The sequence below is a fragment of the Leuciscus leuciscus genome (genome assembly GCF_965113295.1).
Source record: "Leuciscus leuciscus genome assembly, chromosome: 8".
In the NCBI taxonomy this organism is placed as follows: Eukaryota; Metazoa; Chordata; class Actinopteri; order Cypriniformes; family Leuciscidae; genus Leuciscus; species Leuciscus leuciscus.
Genome location: NC_138732.1, coordinates 43868994 through 43893637, shown reverse-complemented (window position 1 = coordinate 43893637; position 24644 = coordinate 43868994). Strand labels below are relative to the sequence as shown.

The window sequence follows — 24644 nt, the reverse complement described above, 5'->3', positions numbered from 1 at the left end:
ATCCAGCCGGGAAACATGAGCGCCGAGCGCCCGCTGATCGCATGGATCTCACAACCGGGGAAAAACAAATCATCTTTATAAATAAACCACAGATTTGAGCTTTAAACAACTACATTCTCGCCTGAAAAACTCTTAAAATTACATTTCGTGACACAGTAACAGTAGTATTATATTAAACTGTATATTAAAAAATGGCGCTTCTTATGTTGTCATTCCCCTCGTAGCACGCGCAAGTGACGATTCTCTGTCAACCAATCAACGTCCTGCAGTGAGTCTAGCTCCACCTTTTAGTACCGTACCACTGTGCTAGGTACCCCAACGGAAGGGTACCCAAAAAGTGGTACGGTACGGTTCGGCTTTTTGGTACCATTCTCAACTTTTGGCAGTGGAAACGCAAATAAAAGGGTACCGACCCGTACCGTACCGTACTGTACCGCTCGGTGGAAACGCGCCATTACATTGCTGCGCGTCGAGTTGTTCCAGAGTTAAGTTGCCGAAATATCGACCTCTTTTGAATTGTCAACTGTCTATATTGTATCAGAGGCCCTTTGCGATGCTTATACTGGTCTTCATTTGTACATGCACAGCGTAATTATTTATATTTTATGTTGGTTGTTTCAACCAATTTTCAAGCACTGCCTGCTAGCTAACGTTAGTTAGCTAGCGCGACTTCGTCAGCTAAGAGTTCGGTAATGAATCGCTACCACCTTTATAGCAACTTTTATTTAATTTAATTTTTTGGGATATACTAACTTTTCATTATGTTATTATTGTCTTGAGTGAAGCGGCTTGTGAGAACAATGCTGGACCTTTAGGATTGTTATGGGCCTTATGGCCATCACCAGTCCTGTCTGTTTCATGGATCACCTGCCCCTGGTTTTTGTTTTTCTTGTTCACACACACAAGCACACATTTTTGTTGTCTGTCATTGTTTAATAAAAAATATTTTATTTGAAAACCTTCATTTGTATCAGCCATGCTTAAATTCGTTTTTAATCTGTTATAGTTTTGATAATGTGTATGGCCTTAATCTTAAAATAATATTCTTAGTCTTAACATGATTATGTTTCACGTTGTGGTCCTGGGGGTGGCCACTTTCATCAGAAGAAGTGAGCTATAGCTTCTAAGCGAATTCTGAACGGACCGCCACGGCAGACCTCTTTGCGTGATCACGAAGGTAGGCTAATGGCTGAATCAAAATTTATAAGCAAAATCACGGGAATCAATAGCCTAATACAGCCCAGTTGTGCTAAAATAAATATCATGAGACGTCCATCATCAGATGAATGATATGGAAAAGTTAAGTTAGAGCCGCTAAAGCCAGTGCTACTACCCATGCGAACATGAACACTAAGCTTTTCCCTCCAAAAATATAGCTTAAAACTTATCTCCAAATGCAAAACTGACATTAACAAAATGCAATAATGCAATAACAGCTGAAAAAGTACTTGGGTGTGTGTTTTATTTTATATTTACCGTTCAATAATGCAATCGCTGCTGTCTGTCCCATAGAAGAACATGACAGCCAGCGTATGTTTTGGAACTTTTGGGGCTTACATGAACCACGTGACAGCCATAGCGGCGACATCAAAGAGTGTCGCAACTCTCTCTCTCTATGGCTCTGGGTGTCCCTAAAGAACCCGCATATGCGCGTATCTAACAGTAACGTTAGTTCCGTATTTACATGAATTAATGTGCACGCGAGTTTTATTTATTTTTATACCGTGTATTCTCTGTGTAAATCCATGCACCGAACGTACGTTCAGTACGAATACGTACCGTTCCACCCCTTATAGGTATCGGATCATAGGTATCGGATCATTTTTTTTCTCCCCTCCGATATCCGATCTAGCGTTTTGGGCCAGTACCGGCACGATACCGATGCCGTGGATCGGATCGGGACATCCCTAATAAATATGTATAATGTAAAAAAATATATATGAAGAGTTCAGTTGTGTTCATCTGAAATTTTCTTCTAGAATGATCATTTTTATCAAGCTTGTATATTTAAGTTCAATAATTTAACTTAAATGGCAATGCAAATTACCTATTAATTGTCATTTAAGTGAAAATACTGAACTTAAATATACAAGCTTTATAAAAATGATCATTCTAGAAGAAAATTTCAGATGGCACTTAGAGGCTTTTGCATCTGAACTCTTCATATATATATTTCTTTCCTTTTCCTTTAATCCTCCCGAAGCCTGAACTTCGTATTTTGAGCACTTCTTGCGTTGTTTTTGCCTCTTCACGATGACTCGCTTAATGTAGTCCTAATTTGTAAGTCGCTTTGGACAAAAGCGTCTGCTAACTGACCATGGGCGTCAGTTTGGTTTGAGACGTGCTTGGGACAGAGACGCATTCGGAAGTGCATTTTCAGAAGTGCTGGGTACAATGACGCATTCACTTTTTTTCTCTCTTTCGCGCAGGTTATGTTTTGAAAGACGATGTCCTGTAGCTCAGGCACGGCCCCACTTTTCTACAGGCCCACCCAAAACATTCAACAACAAAAAAAACAAAAAACTTTTACTATATTCTAATTTTGTCAATAATTATAAAAAAAATCGCCAATAAACTCATAATTTGTGCTAAAATAGTGTTTAGTTTTAAAAACCATTTTAAAACGCTGGTTATATTTTGATGTTTCTGCGCAAGTTCAGCAGACAGTGAGGTTCGGGTTTGTTCCGATCAGAGCTCGTGAGTGGAGAGCGCATTTCTGAATATTCCGCTCCGCTCGTTCATTCCACAGGGTCGCTCGCTCACCAGATGTCCTGTTGCCTGGTTCGAAATCGAAAATATGTGGAATAAGGGCTGCTTCCGACTAAATTTTCTAGTCGACTAGTAGGCTAGTTGTTCATTTAAGTCATTCGTGGACAAATCTTTATATTTAAAAAAAAACCTATATATTCATTTAATTACTTATAGCCTACAGGATAATGAGCTTTTACGTAATATAGCCGCACTCAAGCGCACGACCACACGCATAAAGCTTGCCACAAAGAACTGGTAAAAGTAATGATTATGAATGCGTCTAAATGTGTCTAAAAACGCTGTGAATGTGAATGTGCATTATACGCTGAGTTTCGGTTCATTTATGAGACAAACTCCAGTTCACTCGCCGGCGCCTCCATGTCGTGATTCTGCTATATTTACTTCTTATTTATTAAATCCAGGCAATTGGTTCATGAAACATTGATTAAAATTAAGAGATAATTAATACAAATCGAAATTCAATTTAAAGAAAGGCAGCTGTTCTGTTTGAGGTCTCTGTGAAAGTTTTAAAGCAGTCTTTTAGTGCCGCTTTCAGAGCGCTCACGTCCGTACCCGAGAACTGACACGTTGTTTTTTCCCTCATAAATGCGAACACGAAAAATAAAATAAAATGAATATTATAATGTTTTTTTGTTGGGTCAGACAATGATTACCAAATTTCTCTCTCATATTGCTCCTCATAACCACTGAAAATGGTCAAAAAAATCTAACCAAAAGTCTAATTAATATGGACGGAAGTTAAAAGTGGTGGGTACAAAATGACTCATGACGAAATCTGGTGGGTACGCGTCCCCCCCGTCCCCCCCGAAAACATTGTAACTGACTAAATGTAAATGTAATGTAGGCCTACTTAATAATACTGGAATGCAGAAACACGACTGTTACGTACGTATTATACGTATTATCTATAAAAGTTACAAAACATTTAATTATCTATAAGTCTTTCACATATTTCTACACTAAAAGTATACTGTCAGTACAGCATAATTATACAAATGAACTAGATCAGTGCATTTCCATTGAAACTGAAAGGAAAAAAAGCCACATTAGGCTTAAAAGATTCTGTGGCTCCCTCTAGTGTACAACATTAATATCACAACCTCTGTAGATTTGTTATTTCTGCAGGTTTATATTTTACATGCGAGCTTTGTCCCCACACTAGATGGTGTTATTTCAGCCAGATTAATTCTCCTTTGTGAAACGGTTGTAATGCCCTCACCGGTGTTGAATCACTCCTAAAGACAAACCCTATTTAAGGCCCCACTGCCTTCTTTCTGTTCTCGCTCAGGCCTGGTGTTGGTCTAAGCGCTGTCAATCTCAAGGGGTTTTCCTTCCTTTCTTTTTTTTGTACTTGGACTCTATGTTGTTTGTTTCCTTTTTGTGGATTGTGGACTCTTGGCTGTATATCTTTCTGGACTGATGTTTAAGGAGATCTCTTCTGTTTGGGATTACCCGTTAGTATTGCCTCCCGAGGGCAGTGTTTGAGTTACCCTGTGACACACTCATATACAGTGATGCCTCAGACTGATGCTAATGTTCAGTTTTTCCCTCTGAAGTAAAGAGCCAGAGATAAACCGCGGACCCCAGTAAGTGACGGACCCGGCTGGGACATGCTTATAGCTCAACGTCCACTGTTTTATTATATATTCCTGCTGCCGTCTCTATAATAACACGAGTCAAACAACACAAGACAAAGAGAAAATTCACATGTTATTCACTGAATCACTTTTGTAACTATATTTGTAATGTATATTTTATTTATAAACTGCAGTGTTATTTTACATTTGATTACAGTTTCTGAACCTGAATACTTGAAAATCTTAAAACTGTTTATTTCAGTCGTATCTTTGTTCAGTTGTGTCTATTTGTTTTTATGAGTGTTTGCTTGTCTTTAATAAAGCTTGAAGTGTATATTAGTTATGCTAGTTGTTCTTCTATGGTGTGTTTAAACCACAGGCAAACGCTCCTCGTGTAAGTGTTCTTTAGCCTGTTGATTTCTGTTCATGATATTCAGATTTTTTTTTTTTTGATTGATTATGTTTATTTAATTCATGGATATTTTCCACCAAAACTTACTTCATCATCCTCATATATATAATTTATAAAACCATGATGAAAAGGAGGCAGGGTGAAGAATATCTTATATTTCCTAACCCCTAAAAAAAAATAAAAAATAAAAAACTCAACATATCAAGTCCCCGCCAATGCATGACGATAACAAATGAAAAAAAGATATAGCCTAATTACATGTTCTGCAATAAGGCTAAATGTGAATGATGCACTTTTTTTTTTTTTACCTCATTGGAATCGAAATTAGGAATCACTGAATATAACTATCTAAAACAGAGGTGGAAAAATGTCTTTGTTAGTACACGTTTAAAAAATAAATAAATTATTTAGACCTTTTTGAAGCTATTACACTCAGATGTTAGTTTATGTCCAGCTATGAGTGATTATTTGATGATAATGGCCTGTATCTGTGAATGAATGTGGGTGACAAAATATACACACGGCACCTTCTTTCCACTGTTACTAGAAACTATTAACTTTACATAAATTATAGCATCTTCTAATCGATGTGAAAAAAGTGTCAGACTAGATATGACAGTAACACAGAGATGGTGTTATAGTTTCTCAGACAGTAGGAGGATTAATATAGAAGTATCGCTGATCAAGACTGGCACACACAGGGTTAAATTCAACACTGGCAATAATGGGTTAACATTAAAATTGATTATAGGATGTGTGTGGTGTGTCTGAAAATGTGTGTCATGCGCTTATGTGTTTACTTTAAAGGGATAGTTCACTTTGAAATAAAATGTTGGTATGTTTTAGCTTACCTCAAGGGCATCCAAGATGTAGGTGTCTTTTTTTCCGCAGTAGTTTCAATTTTTATATTTTTAGGTCAAACCGTTCTTGTCTGTCAGTCATATAATGCAGGTCTATGGTCACTGTCTCAAAGAGCATGCACAGAGTCCAAATTAAAACAATTCCACATCGTCCAAATTAAACAATTCCCCATCGTAAGTACACATTGATGGCCCAAGACACGAAACGAGCGGTTTGTGTGAGAAAACGAACAGTATTTATATAGTTTTTACCTCTTATACACAGCCATGTCCAAGTGATCTGAGGGCGCTCGCGCATCCTGGTGTGTGACGTGTACACAGACTGGTGCATAGATATACACACTAGATGTCGCCTTGTCTACGGCAGTTCATTGGAACGAATGTCTTTAAGGCGACATCTAGTGTGTATATCTATGCACCAGTCTGCGTACACGTCACACACCAGGATGCGCGAGCGCCCTCAGATCACTTGGACATGGCTGTGTATAAGAGGTAAAAACGATATAAATACTGTTCGTTTTCTCACACAAACCGCTCGTTTCGTGTCTTGGGCCATCAATGTGTACTTACGATGGGGAATTGTTTAATTTGGACGACGGGGAATTGTTTTAATTTGGACTCTGTGCATGCTCTTTGAGACAGTGACCATAGACCTGCATTATATGACTGACAGACAAGAACGGTTTGACCTAAAAATATAAAAATTGAAACTACTGCGGAAAAAAAGACACCTACATCTTGGATGCGCTTGAGGTAAGCTAAAACATACCAACATTTTATTTCAAAGTGAACTATCCCTTTAAGAAAGGGAAGGACAGAATGAAGAATGAGAATATTTTAGGAAAAGGTTTAATGGACAGACAGCTACAGAACACTAATTACATATATGACTCAGGTCTATAGAATAATCTGAGAGTGGACAGAGCTGGACATGGAGCTCTATGAGGGTGAGTGTGTGTGTGTGTGTGTGTGTGTGTGTGTGTGTGTGTGTGTGTGTGTGTGTGTGTGTGTGTGTGTGTGTGTGCTAACAGATGTTAAGCTTAAACCCATGCGAGTTTCATTATTCCAGTACAGTAGGTGGCGATAATGCTGCTAAAGAGTGGATCGCCAGTAAACATGAGGAAGAAGAGAGAGGGGAAGGAGAGCTAGCTCGGGATCTGTCAGAGATCAGTCTCTCTCCTCATCGGTGTCTGTGCTGAAGATGAGCGAGTCCGTGAGCTTATTCGGGGGCAGAGTTCCTGCTGAGGTGGAGCTGCTGTGTAAACACCTGAAGAATCTCCACAGAGACACTTTCACACAGATACTCGGAGGTCAGTTTCATTACCAGCTCTTCATTATAAACGCGAATCTTTCGGAAACTGCCCGATTAACCCCCTCGTGATCTCAGTATGACGATCCGCTCACGTGACGAGCAGCGCGTTCACAAACACTGAAAGATATAAACATCCGCGATCTTGTAAACCGAATGACAAGGTGAATTGAAAAACATTGTTACACACACACACACACACACACACACACACACACACACATTGTGAATCCAGCACAACCGTAGGTGTTTTGGCAGCAGTATTTATGTTTAAAGTCACCCTGTGGTGAAAATCATCACTTTAATGTTTTTAATGTAGTTTATGTGTCTCTGTGGTGTTTTTAATCTGCTTTATAAGACAAACCATGTGTAAATTCATAAGTCGACAGCATTGCTGAGTATTTCCTCCTTAAAACTGCAGTGAACCAAAGACAGTCTCAAAAACACGCTTCGAAATCGCTGGTGTTTCTGACGTCACAAACTCCTTGTAACCAATCAGATCACGACGGGGGCGGGGCTTCCGCATATCATTAACTATGCTGTGAGGCACAAGTAGAGGTAACCATAGACATAATAAATACATAGACGCCCTATTGGCCGCTTTGGAACGTTGCTGCGATACGTCAACGCGTCCGCCATTTTGCGGAGGACAAGACAGCGCTGTAATCAAATGCAAGTACATTTGTACAGTACAAATACAGTACATTTATCCAAATTTGTACAAATACAGTACATTTATCAACCGATTTCAGTGGTTTGTATGTGGTGTACACAAAAGTTCCATCTCTAGTTATTTAAAATCTCGATAGTTAGACTTATAAAATATTTTTTTAATAAGGAATGGCCAAAGCTCAGGCTTGTCATGTATTTGGCTTTTTATTCTTGGATAAGAATTGTGAACACCCCCATACTGAGATATAATTTAATTTTCACATTAAATGATGTTTTATTAACAAAGTTCGGGAGGAGCAGGTTCAGATAATTAACCAAATTATGCACAGCTGGAGATTAATCAGTAATCAACTCAATGACAGAGTATAAATTCACAGCAGACCTATCTTTGTTCATTGAAAGTTTGTCAGCATCCCTCCTCCACCCCATCTCCTCACTTCCAGTTCCATCTACACTTACCAACTGGGGGGAGTACTCTGGGTTCAGGCCTAACTCCGAGCTCGGAGCCCTCCCCCCGGACAGCACGCCAAATACGCATAAACTTATTGTACTAATTATATGTAGATGTGAACTCGTGAAATTGAATAAAGTTTTCTTATTGTGGAAAAAGCATATTCTGTCATTGACCCGATTTTAGCAATAACAAAGATAACTGATGGATCCTTTATGGTAATACATATGATATGGTACAACTACAGTGCAATGCAAATAGTAAATATAAATATAAGATAAAGTGAGAAGTAGGCTAATAGTAAATAGTTTAGTCAATAAAATAAACAAACAGTATACAGCAAATAAAATAGTAATGAAAAGTATAATTATATAATATCATAAGTACTATAATATAATAATAATAATATATTGATAATAGCATATAGTTTATGTATAATACTGTAATAATAGCAATAGAATATGAAATATCAATTACAGAATATAGACAATAAAAAATAATAAGTTAAATAGTTAGCCTACTATGAATAGTACAATAATTTAACAGCATAACTATAATAGATGGATAAGCGCAAGTGGTATATTATTATAATAACAATAATAAATAATGTAAATTTATATATTTTAAAATATTCTTCCATACGGTAGGCTATATAAAATAAAATGACGCAACCCTGTCTCTTATTGTTAAATTTCAGTTTTTAAAAGGTATAAGAAGCTATACAAGTCAAGAAATAAAGTAAACGATCCAGTCAAACACACAGCAGGCTACAACGTTAAAGTTAAACAGCCTAAATATATAAAGTTATGAAACTTCACTTTGCCCTCAGCCAAAACGATCTGATTAATGAGACCAAAGATCGCCCGTTAGAGATAGCCTACACAAGACGAATTATTCTCATGTTTAACCACTAGACTAAAGACCTCAGATCCAGCGGCGACCATCAGAAGCACTAGCCGAGGTAAGGCTGTTCTCGGCGGGGCACATGAGCGCTGAGCGCCCGGTGAGCGCTGGATCTCACAACTCCCAAACCCTCAGATAACATCTTTAAATAGGCGCTATCTTTATAAATAAACCACAGATTTGAGCTTTAAACAACTACATTGTCGACTGAAAAACTCTTAAAACTACATTTCGTGACACAATAACAGTAGTATTTTTAAATTTCGCGGCCTTTCTCCTCTGAAAATAAAAATAGTAAATGAAATGCAACCAGAAACAAATTTTCAGTTTTGCTTGTGAAAGGTAATTCCCTGAGATCTGTTTTCAGTTGTGTGGCGATCTGTAAAGCCCCAAGCAGCACGAAAGAGGCATTTTTCTCAATTCTCGTTATGAGAGGTATGGGAAAGATGCCCTCCGCAGTATGGCGGCGCCGTGGACGTACGATCCAGCGGCCAATAGGGTGTCTATGTATTTATTATGTCTATGGAGGTAACTGCAGGCTGGAGCCATGGGTGTGCCATAAGGTCGGAAAGGAATGGGGCGTGCCGTAAGGTCTTTACAATTGGACGCGAAAGCTTCGTGATCCACATAAAAGCGAGCCATAAACTTAATCACTATTGGCCAACAAATAATTATACAAGACCAAATACATTTCATTTACTGTAAAAATAGCAATAATGATATTGAGAATACATTCAAAAGTGCGTTACCTTCGAAACCTTCTGTATGGCGCGGGTTACATGACGTCATCACCACCGCGACTTTTTTAGGATCAATCATTAAAAAACATTCATACTGTTTGATAAATGCACTTTTTGTAACACATCACTTGAAGATATTGAACATTTATTTTTGTATTGCCCTTTATCTATTTCTTTTTGGACTGACTTTAAAATAGATATGACAAACAAATTTGTCTTAATTTAGAACCTCATGATATTTTACTTTGTTTCCAAAACCCATATTTTTCTGAAAAACAAAATTATATAATTAAATTATTTTGGCAAAGTTTTAAATTCATAAGACAAAAATAACTCAAAAGAAACCCTCCTATATTACCCTTTATAACACTGATCTCACAGTATACTTTCAAACATGAGATCACAAAACAAAATGTTTTTAAAAATATCTATAAACTGCCTTGATATTATAAACTCTTATTTTTGTATTTATTTGTATTATGTTCATTTTATACTTCAGTTGTTATTGTTATTCTCTGGTTTACACGTTTTGAGCTGTATTTACAATGCCTCGTATTCATCTTGTTTTTTTATTGCATTATAGTTGAAATGCCTGTATTTGAACTAAATAATAAAATAAAATAAATAATTAAAAAACAAATTAAATTATTATTTTAAAGATAAAAATGTCTCCTGACACTATTAAAGTCATACTAGTTTTGTACTTTAATTTAAAGTACATACAAACTAAAAGTAATGTTGCTTTTATAATAATGGTACAGCAAATGTTTTTTAGGGCTGTACTGTCCCAGTCGATTAATTGGTCGATACGTTCTGGTTCGACCAAAATTCTGATTGGTCAATTTTTTGCCGCGTTCATTTCATCAGTTTTGCTGTGCTGAGGCGCGCTCATTTCATCAGGTGGAAAGCACTAACTGCTAATGGGGGTGTTTTCAGAGTACCCTTGTTTCACTGTAACAGTCTGTCTTCAGAACACCCCCCTTGTTTTCACCTTTTTTGGATTAGCCCAACCCAAGAGAGAGCGATAACTATAGAAGGTTTGATGCTGAATATTATTTATTTAATTGTGAGAGCGTTTAATAGTCAGTCCTCTTCTAACATGTCAACAACAAAGAAATCGACAGTGTGGCAGTATTTTGTTAAAATTGATAACAGGAAAAAGGTCGAATGCAAAGTTTACAAGCAACAGTTTTCCACAGCTCGACGACAAACATGACATATCATCTAAAAGTGGTAAGCTCACTTGTCTGCGTTAGCTTGCCCTGTCTGTTTTGAGTAGGCTATATGAACATATCAGAATTAGTATATTTCAATGTTTTAGTGTGATAACCTAACTTTTTTTTTTTTTATTTGGAGCCTAATGCGCAATTGCGCTGTGCTGTTGGTTGTGTTAGCTTTGAGCCTAGGATGCTTTATTTTTCAGTTATGCACTTTATTTCGTTTCTGCTCTTGATCTGGTTTGTTTAATAAATATTATTTTTTTATTAAAGTGGACGTGCCTTTTGTGTTTATTAAGAGTAAAAGCTTTAAGTTAATAGTAGGTATGTTGACATAGCAACCGCGCGCGGCGAACATTCTGTCTCAATAATTTGTTCCAAACTGCGTGGTACTGTTAATATGTGTGTCATGCAATATCCACTCCTCGCCGCCTGGTGGGAGTATGTTTTGCCTGAATACGACAGTAACTACGTCATGTACAACCCCGGGAAGCGTTAAACACTTAAAGCTTTCATCCCTGAGGTATTTTCAGTTCAACACAACTCTCGGAAGATTTGAGTGACTTTCAACCGGTCGGCAGACTTCATCTATGCTTTGGACATGAATGAAAGGTAGGTGGACATGAATATATACCTTTTATCTTGGTACTGACGAAATTTCATCGAAATCCATGGTGGAGAATGTATTTAACTAAATCGCGGAAATTTGGTAGTCACATTTGTGGTGGGTAGATTAGCGAACGTCCTGTCAGATGCACTGCAGGCGTCATTCTAAAAATTTAAACAAAAACATTGTCTCGATTTTAACTCATTCTCACCATGTTTTCCTTGAAATGATTACTGATGCTATGTAGTTTATTATGTATCTCATGGTTTTCCTGACATATTAGTAATAGTTTTAAGTTTACATCACTTCGAATTACATTACATACCTGTAACTCTGTCTAAATTAATATGCTAACAAACTTTTAAGCATTTTTGTCCTACCCCTCACTCATACGTGTTGATGATTCTTCAAAAGTAGAACATAATACAACTTATTATTAAATGAACATTTAATTTTTCAATTTAAAATTTCATTTTATTTAATCTCCTTAATTTGAACATTTAATTATCAGGCATTTTCTTCTTGAAATTTCCAAGATAAGTAAATATTGATTCTCAGTACTTCCAAGTTCAGTTGGAAATAAATTATTAATCATGTGATCAAAAAGTTATGCTTGCATGTTGTCTGTATCAATTTCATTTACTATTTTATTCAAAGTATTCTTCAACACATAAGCCATGTTGATTAGTCCATTTTTGTCCAATTTCCAATGTCCAATGTAGACTAATATTTGATGTTATGTCTTTACAGCTAATTATGAAAAGAAGAAAGGGGCCAAATACACAGCCAGGTCTAGCCAGACAGCACCTCCTGGACAAGTACAGTGATCTACCATCTCCTCATTTGATCCAAAATGGACACATTCTATTTCTTTACGTCACAGCAGAATCAAGCAGAGCTGCAACTGCAAGAGAAATAATAAGATGCATACCAGAAATGACTGAAGAGCAGGCAAAAAATAAAGTGAAACTACTCATTGAAAAAACTTTAACAAAATACAGAAAGCTAACTAATGACCGAGAATTCAGTCAGTTTGAAGGGATATGTAGCCAAAGATTTTCGGGAATCTCCACTACCACCACAGTTCCCCGCGCAAAGTCTCCTGATGAACACCAAGTTCCAAAGCTTAGTCCTTTGAAGACAAGACAGGTTGCTAGAGCCAATTGTCCTTCTTGTGCCAGATATAAGGAGGCTCTGAAAAACATGAGGCAGAAACATCTGCAGATGCAGAGAAGCAAGTACCTGGCAATTAAGACACTCATAGCACAGCAGAAAAAGAAGGGAGCAATAAGAATACTTAATCAGAAACTGAAAAGGAAAGAAAAGCAAATATCCGACTTGAAAAATCTGTTAAAATCGCATGAGGCTGAAACCATTGCTAAATTTAAAAAACAATACAAAGTGAAAGCAAGAAGTCATATGCGCCTGAAGAAATCCCTTACACACATGAGGCGAGAGGTCAAATCAAATTCTGTTGATGAACAAAGATGCTGCGAGTTCAAAGAAAGAATTAATTCAATGAACAGTGAGATTCATGATCTTCAGGTTGAAAACCTTCTTTTAGGAGAAAAAATCCAGGATTTGGAAAGTGGAAAAAAGCTTACAAAAACAGACGCGAAGTCATACTCAAATGAAATGCGATTGATGGTGTTTGACGCAATATCCAATCAGGTGCCCACTGCCAACATCCACAATTTGATTAAAAAGTTTGGGCTGCGCTTCACCATTAGTTTAAGTGATGTGCCAAAAAGGGCTACTGTGGAAGCCATGACCAGAGAATTGGGGGCAATAAGTGACCTCCAGACTGCTGAAGCACTTTTAGCGAACACACACTCTACCCTGGGTTTTGATGCAACCACACAAGAGGGAATCCACTTGAACAGCAAACATTTCACCACCAAAGAGAACTGTTATGTTGTTGCTGTAGATGAACTTCCAGGAGGCTCTGCTGAGGATTACCAGATCCATATTTGTGACTCCATCAGTAACCTTGCAAATGTCTACTGTCATTTTTTTGAGGCAGACTACGAAAACATTCTTCAAAAAATGATAGGGAATATATCAAACACACTCACTGACCGCTGTACTGCCAATCATGCGGCCATTCGCTTAGTCTGTGCGTCTTGGAACAAGGCCCTGAATGAGCTGAATTGCAACCTTCATCCTCTGGAAACAATCGCTTCAAAGACAAAGAGTGCTCTGAAGGAGATCGAGAAATCCATGGGGATTACTGGGAAAATCAAGGGGAAAGACTGCATTGGGGCCAATATTGTGGTTCAGATGAATAAAATGAGGTACATGGATGGCAAGGGTGACCCTCGTGGCTTTAAGATCTTTCTAAATCACAACAATCTCCCTCTTGGCCTCATACCACGCTACAGAGGTAATCGACTGCACATTCTTTTCCATATATGTGGGATATTCTCAAGTCATCACGCTGCACTAAAGTCATATCTCTGTGGAGGAACATCCTGTGGAGGCCTGCGTGCTAGCATACTGGAAGACTTCGACTCTACAGCTGGTCAGGTTGAAATGCAAGTTCTGGGTTTGCTTGGGAAATTACTGACTGGACCCTGGATGACCAAATTCTACACTGGTGCAGATGACCAAACTGATTACATTAGATGTATTGAAATTATCAAAGAGACTGTGCAGAACCTGAAAGATCAACTACACTCACCTGCTGAACTCCTGACTCGCACAACAGACCTCTTTGGAAATCAGCTGAATGCTTCAGACAAAATCCTTGAGAAATTGCAACAACCACCAAAAGACACAGCCATGTTCACTCAAATGATGGAAAGCTGTCTGAGAGCGGTCATTTTAGTACTTGAAAGGCAGTATCAAAAATACTTTGTTGATACATGGACAGTGACGGAGAAACTAAAACAAGAGACAACCTCAGCAAGATCACATAACATGGATGCTGAAGAGCTGATGGGGATGTTTAGTGCGTTGAAGAAGAAAGCTCCAAATGCCACCATCTGCTACTTGTCCTGTAAAATGAGAGCACGGAAAAACAACACTGTGGACTATTTGGACAGTTTAGACAAGGAAAAACAAGAGCTGGTCATCAGGAAAGCAGTGAGGCTGGGGGTAATACAAAGACGAAAGAGGAGGAAGAAGCAAGGAGAGCTACAGGAGGAATTGCACAAACGTCAAGCCACAAAAGAAAGGAAGAGAAGTGAACAAGACCGGAAAGTGTTAGAGAAAAAGATTGAAGAATTAGGTGCAGACAAGATCGAGGAAGCATTTCCAGAACTCCCAGAAGAAAAAATTAGCTTGATCAAGGAGTTGTTGGGTGGCAGAGGGGTGGGGGCATTTATATGTCATGCGTGGGATTTGGGTGGCAACAGAGTAATTTTCAATGGGAAAATTGAAACTTTCCATGTAAAAAAAAAAACATACACTGTTGGCTATTGGGCCATGAGTGGGGAGGGGTATGAATGCGATGCACATGACACTGATGTGTCCATCTATGCGATGGCAGCAGATGTCATCTTGGATGACTTGGTTGTACAATAGCCTGTCAATAACCAGTGATCAACTAGCACAGATACTGATAGCCTGTATATTTGTTGTAGCAATCATTTATTGTTAGTATGGAAAGCGAAAAGAGTCAACCAGCACAATCACACAGATACGGATAGCCTGTATATTTGTTGTACCAATCATTCATTTTTAGTATGAAAAAAATAATGAATATGAATGTATATTTGCAATTTCAGAATGTATAAATATGAATTCACAATTAATAGTGGTGTGTAAAGTTGTCTTCGCTTGTATTCTGAAAATAAATGTTTATGGATATGAATGAACGCTTATTGATTAGAATTGTTTTCAGTGCATTGCCATGGGTCTGATGCCCATTCCAACTAAAACAGTAAATGTTCATGATTTCATTTGAAAGAGCTAACAAAATTCTACCTTCTGTTAAAATTTCATTCAAATATCTGATAAAATGTGGAAGTTACAAGCAAAAACATGTGAATAATAAGCATTTTCGGTCACATGCCTTCTATTGTAATTAATGTATAATATTTTAATCTAATCCCGATATTATAAATATCATAACTTTATCAATCCTCAACTGATTCTCACAATCCAGGTGTCAGTGAAAAGGGAATTTTCAGATCTGTCTAGTCATGTGATCCATTTTGATCTTAGGGGTGTTTGAAAATTTTGTCATCATACCTATTAATAGTCTATTGGTGTCTCAGCTGCGAAGCTGAGCTCATGTTCAGCCTCGCTCGGTGCGAGGACATGCACGGTGAAATGATAGTGTCTGACAGTTATAACTTATTATTATAACATATGACAAAAATAATTGTCTAAATTATGTTGCATATTCCTCAACAGTTCTTGTGATGATATCACTAGTTGACAACATAGTACTATTTTCGGAAATCATAAGCTATTGCGCAGGTGCACGTGATGCAACGCTGTCAGAGCCGACAGACTCGAGTGTCAGACTCATTTCAGTGCAAAATAATTAGGTCAAAAACGATTTAATATACTGCAAATAGCCTACTAGTTGTTTGTTTATTTATAATTCATTTAGGCGGACAACAAGACTACCAAGTACTGCGCACAGTGTGCATCTAATTAATTTAACTTTTTTTTTTTCCTACCGTCATTTTTTGTCGATTTTAGTCGAAAATTTCAGGACTTCAGTCGACCAAGATTTTCTTTGGTTGAGTACAGCCCTAATGTTTTTGCTGTATAAAGGCATACATACGTGTTTGATCAAACACTCACCATATAATTATAAAATGAAGTAAAAACGGTTTAATAAACTTCTTTTAAGTGACATTTGACATTAAGCAAAACAAACACCATTTTATCCAAAAAACTGTTATTTAGTTGTAATTTTTGAAACGTCAATTGAATTTGTCATCAAAGGCTTGTGTTCTAAGCATGGGCGTCGAAGAAAAAAAAAAGTGGGTGGGTCCTCCCCCAGAAAAATGTTTACTGGAGTAACTGTTAAATACCATTTCATGTATTCTGGTGCCTTTTAATTAAAACAAGTAAACTAAACTCCACTTCACGTCGGGTGGTTCTTTGCCTCCACGCCGTGCATTAAATGCACAGCTATCCGTGGATTATCCCGCTAATACCATGGTCATTGGCCAGCAATGACAACTTAAAGTTGTTATTGATGTGTTTGCAACGCAATATTTGACTGGAAGGGCACAACGGGCGGTTACTTTCGTCAGTTGCGGCTCGTTGAGAAATATAATGTAGCTATTCAGCGGAAATGGAGTTTAATTTATTAGGGAATTCCTCAAGTGGAATGGATTTGACTGACGGCGCTATGAAAAGACAAATGCGCTGAATCAGAGACGGTAAAAGTAAGTGGGTCCAATATCATTGGTCTTAAAAAGTGGGTGGGTCTTGTCCCACCCATATACAATGGTTCCGACGCCCATGGTTCTAAGTCAAAACTCATTCCTTCACTGATTCACTGATTATAGTAGCGGTCCATAGAACAGAAGCCATCAAACTCTCTATCTGAACAGAACGCAGTGAAGACCCTCTTCTTTCCACTGCCGCAATATCCAGTGGTGTTTTTGTAGAGGAATCCACAGGCATCACATCTGGTGAGCTTAAACTCCACCCTATACTCCTCCCTCACATCCGGATTGACTGACTTCCAGTCAACGATACTTATAAGATTAAATTTTTTTTTTTTTAAGGCAAAATAATTAATTTAATATATTAGCTTAACTTGTTCATGTGGCAGTCAAAGTGGCAGTCAAAGATGATCAAATCTATAAGAATCATGAACATCAAACACAATTTAAAATAGGAAAATTCATATATAAAGCAAAACATGTTTGTCATAAGTTTCCAATTATGATACGTAACATCACCGTTCACGTTATTATCTATAACCTTAAGAAGTTATCTGTAAGGTAACAGGCATGCATATCACAACTGAACTCATACTTACGTTCATGGCGAAGTCTGTGGCTTTGCAAATGACTTTGTATCTTGTGATATTCACAAGGTCTAAAAACACTGAGAGCACAGAACGGACATCGATATGAATCGCCGACTCTGATGTCTTCGATGCAAATGCAGTCATTAATTCGTCTCACTGTAACGTGTCTGTCAACAATTAAATAATTACCAAAGCTGAAAGATGTAAAGCAAAGAGAACAACAAATTATATCGCATACATGAATTACCACCGCCATCATCTTTCCGTCTTAAGGAAATGAAGTATAACTATGGTTACTGCTGATTGGCCAACGCAGTTGCCAGGAGGAAACTCCTTTGACCAATGAGAAACCTCTTGCCACGCCTATTACTCCAAGCTGCAGCTACCCCTGTCTCGTGAGGCAAGGGAGTCTCAAGAGATGCTAGGTTATTGTCCTGGGATATTTTTCTGTTGATATGAAAACTCGGGTAGATTCAGCAATATAGCTGGTGTATGATGTATTACGATGTTATGATGAACTATATACGGTATTGTGAAGTGCCCACGATACCAATATCGTGCATGTTTAACCGAAACTCAGCGTATACTTGCATAGTTTGAAATGTCTCCTTTTAAACAAACTGAAAACAAGTTCTCTGCTTCTGTACTGCGTATGAAAGGTGTGTTTCTCTCTATAGGTGTGTTCACTGAAGATATCAGAGTCTTCATCATCAACTTCATCTGTGCAGCGACACCGACTCAGAAAACACTGGTTTATTAATAAACAATCCAAATGTCTCCTCGCTTTTTTCCAACGCATTCATAATCGTTTCTTTTGCCAGAGTGTTCCTGCAAGCTTTACATGCGTGCGCTCGAGCTGGAATAGACCTCTACTCTGAGTATTAAAGTAGTTTTACTGTGTTACTTTAATTAAAAGCGTGTTTAGTTTATTTTTTTAAATTCAGATTCAGTTGCAATTATTTAAATTAATTAGTCTAATAATAACACAAATATACAAAAACCTAATTTAAAGCTCTAGTCTCATGCGGTGCTGAGCAGGAATTAGAGTGTCAGGAACTCTTTATTTACGGTTTAGCTCTATCCTATACTTCTGTTTCTCTGCCATGTTCTGCTGGTTCCACACCTGGTTCCCCTGTGTTCTCCTGTGTTCTCCTGTGTTCTCCAGTGTGGTTTACCTGTGTTCTCCTGTGTGGTTTACCTGTGTTCTCCTGTGTTTACCTGTGTTCTCCTGTGTTCCAGCGGTGGTGAAGGCCATGGAGGGCCAGGACTGCTGTGAGTGTGTTCAGAGGATCTCAGAGAGTGGACTCATCTCAGAGGAGAGCCTGAACCGTGTGATGGCAGGACTATACGCTCTCCTGAAGGAGGCTCTGCGTAGGCCTGCACTCAGACACGAGGTTTGTAACCTCTCCTTGTGTGTGTGTGTGTGTGTGTCTTTACTGTGTGTGTGTGCCTTTACTGTGTTCATTGGAGTGTTTGTCTTCACTGACGCTGCTACAGCAAACCCACAGTGCTTTATAGGGAATGGAAAATCGATTCCAATTCTGGAAACCGATACTTAAAGGGATAGTTCACCCAAAAATGAAAATAATCAGACGAATACAATCAGAGTTATGTAAAAGTGCATCTATCCATGATAAAAGTGCATCTATCCATCATAAGTGTGTATCTGTCTATTAAGATATATTTTTAAGATGGAAGAATGCGGTTTTACAGATACTAGACACGTGACTTTCAAATGAAAGATTGGTATCAAAGAGCACACACACACACACACACACACACACACACACACACACACACACACACACACACACACACACACACCCAGGTTACTAACCGACGATGAGGACTTAACAGAGCAGCCATCAAGTGTTAGACAGTATTCTAGGTTATTACATGAGGACGTTTTTTGTCCAATTATTAGAATCTCTGTTTTTTCTGAGTTAAGTAGTAGGAAATTACGAGGCATCCAATTTTTGACTTGTTAATTTTTTTAATTGGTAAGTTTCTTCGGGGCGCAAAGAAATATAGAGCTGAGTATGATCAGCATAACAGTGAAAGCTAATGCCATGTTTCCTAATGATATCTCCTAAGGGTAGCATGTGCAGAGTGAACAGCAGCGGTCCTAGTACTGAGCCTTGTGGTACGCCATACTGAACTTGTGATCGATAAGACATCAAGTCTATTTAAAAGAATGTTGTGGTCGATAGTGTCAAATGCAGCACTAAGATCGAGTAACACTAATAGGGAGATACAACTACGATCGGATGATAGGAGCAAATCGAGTTGGGAAGTGCATGATATTCTAGTCTCTTGATTTGAAGGATTGTGTGTTTAATGAACCTGGAACACTTTAATAAGGTTTCACAAGTTCACATCTACATATAATTAGTACAATAAGTTTATGCGTATTTGGCGTGCTGTCCGGGGGGAGGGCTCCGAGCTCGGAGTTAGGCCCAGAGTACTCCCCCCAGTTGGTAAGTGTAGACGGAACTGGAAGTGAGGAGATGGGGTGGAGGAGGGATGCTGACAAACTTTCAATGAACAGAGATAGGTCTGCTGTGAATTTATACTCTGTCATTGAGTTGATTACTGATTAATCTCCAGCTGTGCATAATTTGGTTAATTATCTGAACCTGCTCCTCCCGAACTTTTCGAATCGCATTGAATTTTATTGTGAATCATCTCAAATTGAATCAAATTGAATTTGCCAAAAATCATTGAATCTGTGAATGAATGATCCCCTGTCTACCCAGAAATCATTTGTGACTCTGATGAGAGCAGTCTCAGTACTATGATACGGTCTAAATCCTGACTGGAAATCCTCGCAGATATCATTTCTTTCTAGAAAGGAACACCGTTGTGGAGATACTGCCTTTTCTAGTATCTTTCTTTTCTGAGGCTTTTTTGTCTAGAGGCGAGAGACTCCAGCCAGTAGGAGGAGCTCGTTCCACATGTCTTCAACCCGCCCATAGGGGGAGCGCACGATAAAACGGCGTATTTTCAGTCTCGAGTCGACTAGTAGCCTAGTTAGGGTTAGGTATTCTCCCGATACTGCCCTCTGTAACCGGTAGGCGTGGCTTGGGAGTGGCCTCGTCGGGCAGCGAAGCAAGTGCATTCTGGGAGTTGTTGTCTTTCATCCACATGAGCCAAAAATACATTTTCTGGCTTTTCTCAGTCTAGAAGGCACCAACTTCTAAAATAATTTCACATTTCTACTACATAAATGACCCAATTTAAATACACATTCATCTTTCTAGTGGTGAAATATCCCTGAAAGTAGAATTGTGTTAAAATGGTTTACATTTTTCTATTATAGTGTGTAGAACTGCTGAATTACTGCAATTACAGACTTGTGTTGTGATCATGATGCACTGTGTGAATATGAAAATTGATATTTCAACGCATCAATTTAATCAAAATGAAATTGAATTTCTTTGTTTCAGGTTTTCAATGATGATCTCAGAGCTCTTCGGTAAGAGATGTCTTGTACAGTAAGATTAATTATTTTATGCTAGTAAAATTCAAATAAAAAGTAATATTTTTTTCCTTTTTTCGTATGTATCTGATACGTTTGAAGTGATGTGAGCAGCTGTATTTATCTGTTAATCACAGGATTTCTGAAGAGTTCCTCTCAGACGTGTCCAGTGTGGTCTTTGGAAACAGGTCAGAGCTAAACATACATTGACTGACTGTATTATCCTGGTTCTTGAATAACCAGTTCTTCTCCTCCAGGCTAACCTCAGTGAGTGTTCGACATCAAGAGCCGAGTCTGGCCAAGATAGAGGAGTTTAAATGGAGAGTTGATGTTGCCATTTCAACCAGGTACAGTAGTAATGATCATTTCATATACACATGAAGAACTGAAATGTCTGAAAAAACTGCATTTAAAGCAATTACTGTCCTTTTACAATTAGAGTTTAGCTAAAGCTTTCTTTAGTGGACCGGAAGCCATATTCTTCATAACTCTGGGTTCCCAGACTTCCCACCTGTCCTTCTATGGACCCCTTGTCAGTTAGTAAACACAGTGATGTTTTGTGTGAGCTTAGGTGTAGGCAGAACGCTAGTTAGCAAGTTTTGTTGGCTTGTTTTTTTTTAACAATGACTGGAGAAAATCCGATTTGATCTTAATGTGTAAGGTCACTCACTGTCCAGGACCGCGATTGTTATTTAAGAAAGTTCATTTTAATGGACGGAGCCAGACTGGCTAACCCGTACACACTCACTCACTGACGGAGGATCAGACAGGGTTAACGTTACCTCGGTTGAGAAGCCTGACCTCTACACCTGATAGAGAAACCGAGCGTAAAGAGTAACTCCGGGCGAATAAACCTGTAGATGCCTGTAACTGTGCTGAATGGTCACGTACACGACCTGTGTGGTTCGACCCGACGCTCAGCCAAGGCCAGAACACGACCATGTAAAGAGTGACATTACAGTGCAATTTTAATGATGTGAATATTTTCTAGAAATAATTCCAGATACAGCAAATACATTTTTGAACTTTATGTATTTGATTATTCTTTCTTACCAGGTTCTTCAATAGAATAGAGAAGAGTGGGAACCCTGAACACAAATACAACAGGACTTATAACACTTTTCACAATTATTTGTGTTAGCTATAATTATTATCATGATTGTATGTATTTATTTAGATGTATTGTGCAGCGTTTGCATAAGTCAGTGCGTGTTGCATGGCATTTGATACCAGTTCACATTCTGTACTCTTGAGCCGACTGGAGTCTACTGGCATTACTGGTGTGGCTTTAAGCTGGTTTCACTCCTATCTCACAGACCACGTTCAGTCTAATCGAAACCCACCTGTGTTGTCACTGGTGTTCCCCAGGGTTCTGTTTTGGGACCTCTTTTGTTTATTTATCTTTTACCAATTGACATCATCTTTAGGAAATATGATATTCATTTTCATTGTCATGCTGACGACACCCAACTGTATCCGTCTTCAGTTTCCCTCTTCTGCTCTTGGAGAGTGCTTAAGTGGATTAAAAAATTGGTTTTCAAGTAATTTTCTCAAATTGAATAGTAGTAAAACAGAAATTCTTCTCGTTGGTTAAAAAAATACAATAACTAAGTCAAATATTTCTTCTGTGGTAATAGATAATTGCTCTGTTCCTCTAATCAGGTTAAAGGTTCGGGTGTTATTCTTGACAGAACTCAGTGTTGTGAAGCTCATGTTAACAGTGTCACCCGTTCTGTATTCTTCATATTAGGAATATAAATGGTCTGTGTCGTGTCCGTTCACTCGAGAGCACTGCTACGCTTGAGCTCTTGTCACATCACGAATCGACTGTTGTAACGCTTCCTTCCAAACCTCTTCATACATTACAGTTGGGACAGAATGCCGCAACTCAATTCATTACCAAAACCTCCATTTCTGAACATATTTCTCCTGCTTTACTAAATTTGCATTGGCTCCCAGTTAAATTCCATGTAAATTTAAAATGTTTACTTTTAAGTTATTAAGCACTTGGCTTCCTCATATCTTCTAGATCTTGTTCATATACTCCTTCCTGCATTTTAAGATCGGCTTCTGCACGGTTATGCGGCAATGTTCAATGTTCGCAACAATTCTAGTCTTTCGGTCTTTAAATCTCGTCTTAAAGCGTATCTGTTCAGGCAGGCTTTAATGTGATTTAATGTTTGTTGCTGTACTGGTTTTATTGTTTAATGTCTGGTTAAATTGCTTTTATGGATTTTGTAAGGTGTCCTTGAGTGCCATGAAAGGTGCCTATAAATAAAATGTATAATAATAATGTGTTTAATGTGAACAGAAGCAGATATGATTGATACTGATGTGTGTGTGTTTCAGTTCTCTGGCTCGAGCTCTTCAGCCCTCAATCCTCATGCAGATCAAGCTCTCCGATGGACACGTGCATCGCTTCCAGGTCTTTATCATTATTATTATTGCATTATTCATTTATCTGAGATTTACTAATGCATCAAAAATAGAAGCTCACACCTTAACAGCTTCATTTTTATTTTCATATTTTCTGATGAGTAACAGAAAGAGTCGACTTTATTAGGTCTGCTTATTTTCAGTATACTGTACTTTCCTCCAAAAAATACAGAACAGAACATTTAAAGTATACAAATATGGCTCTTATAATATCTCAAAACAGGTGTTTTACTGGATCATCATGAATACGTTTGTTGGCCATAAATAAACAGTTCTTCCATTTAAGATCTTCCAAAAGCATCAGCTGAACTCAGAACACCTGGAATTATGAATACAATCATATGAGATGCTTTAATATAGTGTAAAATAATTGTGTGCGTTATTCCAAGCGTTCTCATTTCAGGTGATTTTTCTCTGTAGAAAACTTTTTGTGTGTGTGTGTGTGATTTATTTTCTCTCTCTCTTTTCTAGGTTCCAGTTGTCAAGTTCCAGGAACTACGGTACAACGTTTCTCTAATTTTAAAGGAGATGAATGATATAGAGAAGAGAAGTATTCTCAAAATACAAGACTGATCGATCATTCAGATCAAATAATTAAAGTATGCTATTGCAAGACACGAGATCCGATGTTTTGTTTAACGTGTCCGTGTGTAAAGGATAATACTGGTGAATGTCTGCAGTGAGAAAAACACTTGATGAAAATCCGTCTAGTCTTTTCTAATATTTGGTAAAATGTATGTAATATTTTGTATTTTTATGAACAGTTTGTGTGAGTTATATTTTGTACTTGGTCAGCAAAGCTTAATTGTGTTAAACTGATTCTTGTTTGTCAGTGTTTGGACAAGAAACACAGTTTAACACATTCTGTTGATCTGTAAAAATAAAGACATCTCTGTCTCCAGATCTGCGTTAGATTCAGTGTGTGTGTGTGTGTGAGTGTGAGTGAGTGTGTGTGTGTGTGTGTGTGTGTGTGTGTGTGTGTGTGTGTGTGTGTGTGTGTGTGTGTGTGTGTGTGTGTGTGTGTGTGTGTGTGTGTGTGTGTGTGTGAGTGTGTGTGTGTGTGAGAGTGTGTGTCCGTGTTCAGTGTGTGTGTGTCCGTGTGTGTGTGTCCGTGTTCAGTGTGTGTGTGTGTGTCCGTGTTCAGCGTGTGTGTGTGTGTGTATGAGGTGTGATTTGTGCACTTTTTGGTGATCGTTAAGCAAACTGAGAGGTGAACTAGCATGTATACGCTCGCCAGCCATCTGGCCAAAATCCCATAGTAGTCAG

The 24644-nt window shown here is 38.1% G+C and overlaps 2 protein-coding genes and 1 long non-coding RNA gene across 3 annotated transcripts; 2 read left to right on the top strand and 1 right to left on the bottom strand.

The window, feature by feature from the left end:
• Nucleotides 1-6751: 6751 nt before the first annotated feature.
• On the top strand, nucleotides 6752-24279 carry commd5 (COMM domain containing 5). Its single transcript, XM_082177672.1, has 7 exons — nucleotides 6752-6931; nucleotides 18704-18858; nucleotides 20911-20939; nucleotides 21080-21130; nucleotides 21200-21289; nucleotides 23292-23367; nucleotides 23850-24279. Exons 1-7 carry the CDS (start codon nucleotides 6823-6825, stop codon nucleotides 23949-23951), a joined length of 612 nt encoding a protein of 203 aa, XP_082033798.1. The 5' UTR covers nucleotides 6752-6822; the 3' UTR covers nucleotides 23952-24279.
• Nucleotides 10130-18697, bottom strand: LOC309504530. The gene is made up of 2 exons (XR_014208108.1): nucleotides 15715-18697; nucleotides 10130-11220 (listed from the first exon to the last, which is right to left on the bottom strand). It is a non-coding gene; the product is annotated as an uncharacterized lncRNA (long non-coding RNA).
• LOC309504505 (uncharacterized protein) lies at nucleotides 11245-16953 on the top strand. Its single transcript, XM_082177649.1, has 2 exons — nucleotides 11245-11525; nucleotides 12271-16953. The coding sequence occupies exon 2, from the start codon at nucleotides 12277-12279 to the stop codon at nucleotides 15043-15045; it is 2769 nt and encodes a 922-aa protein (XP_082033775.1). The 5' UTR covers nucleotides 11245-11525; nucleotides 12271-12276; the 3' UTR covers nucleotides 15046-16953.
• Nucleotides 24280-24644: the final 365 nt, after the last annotated feature.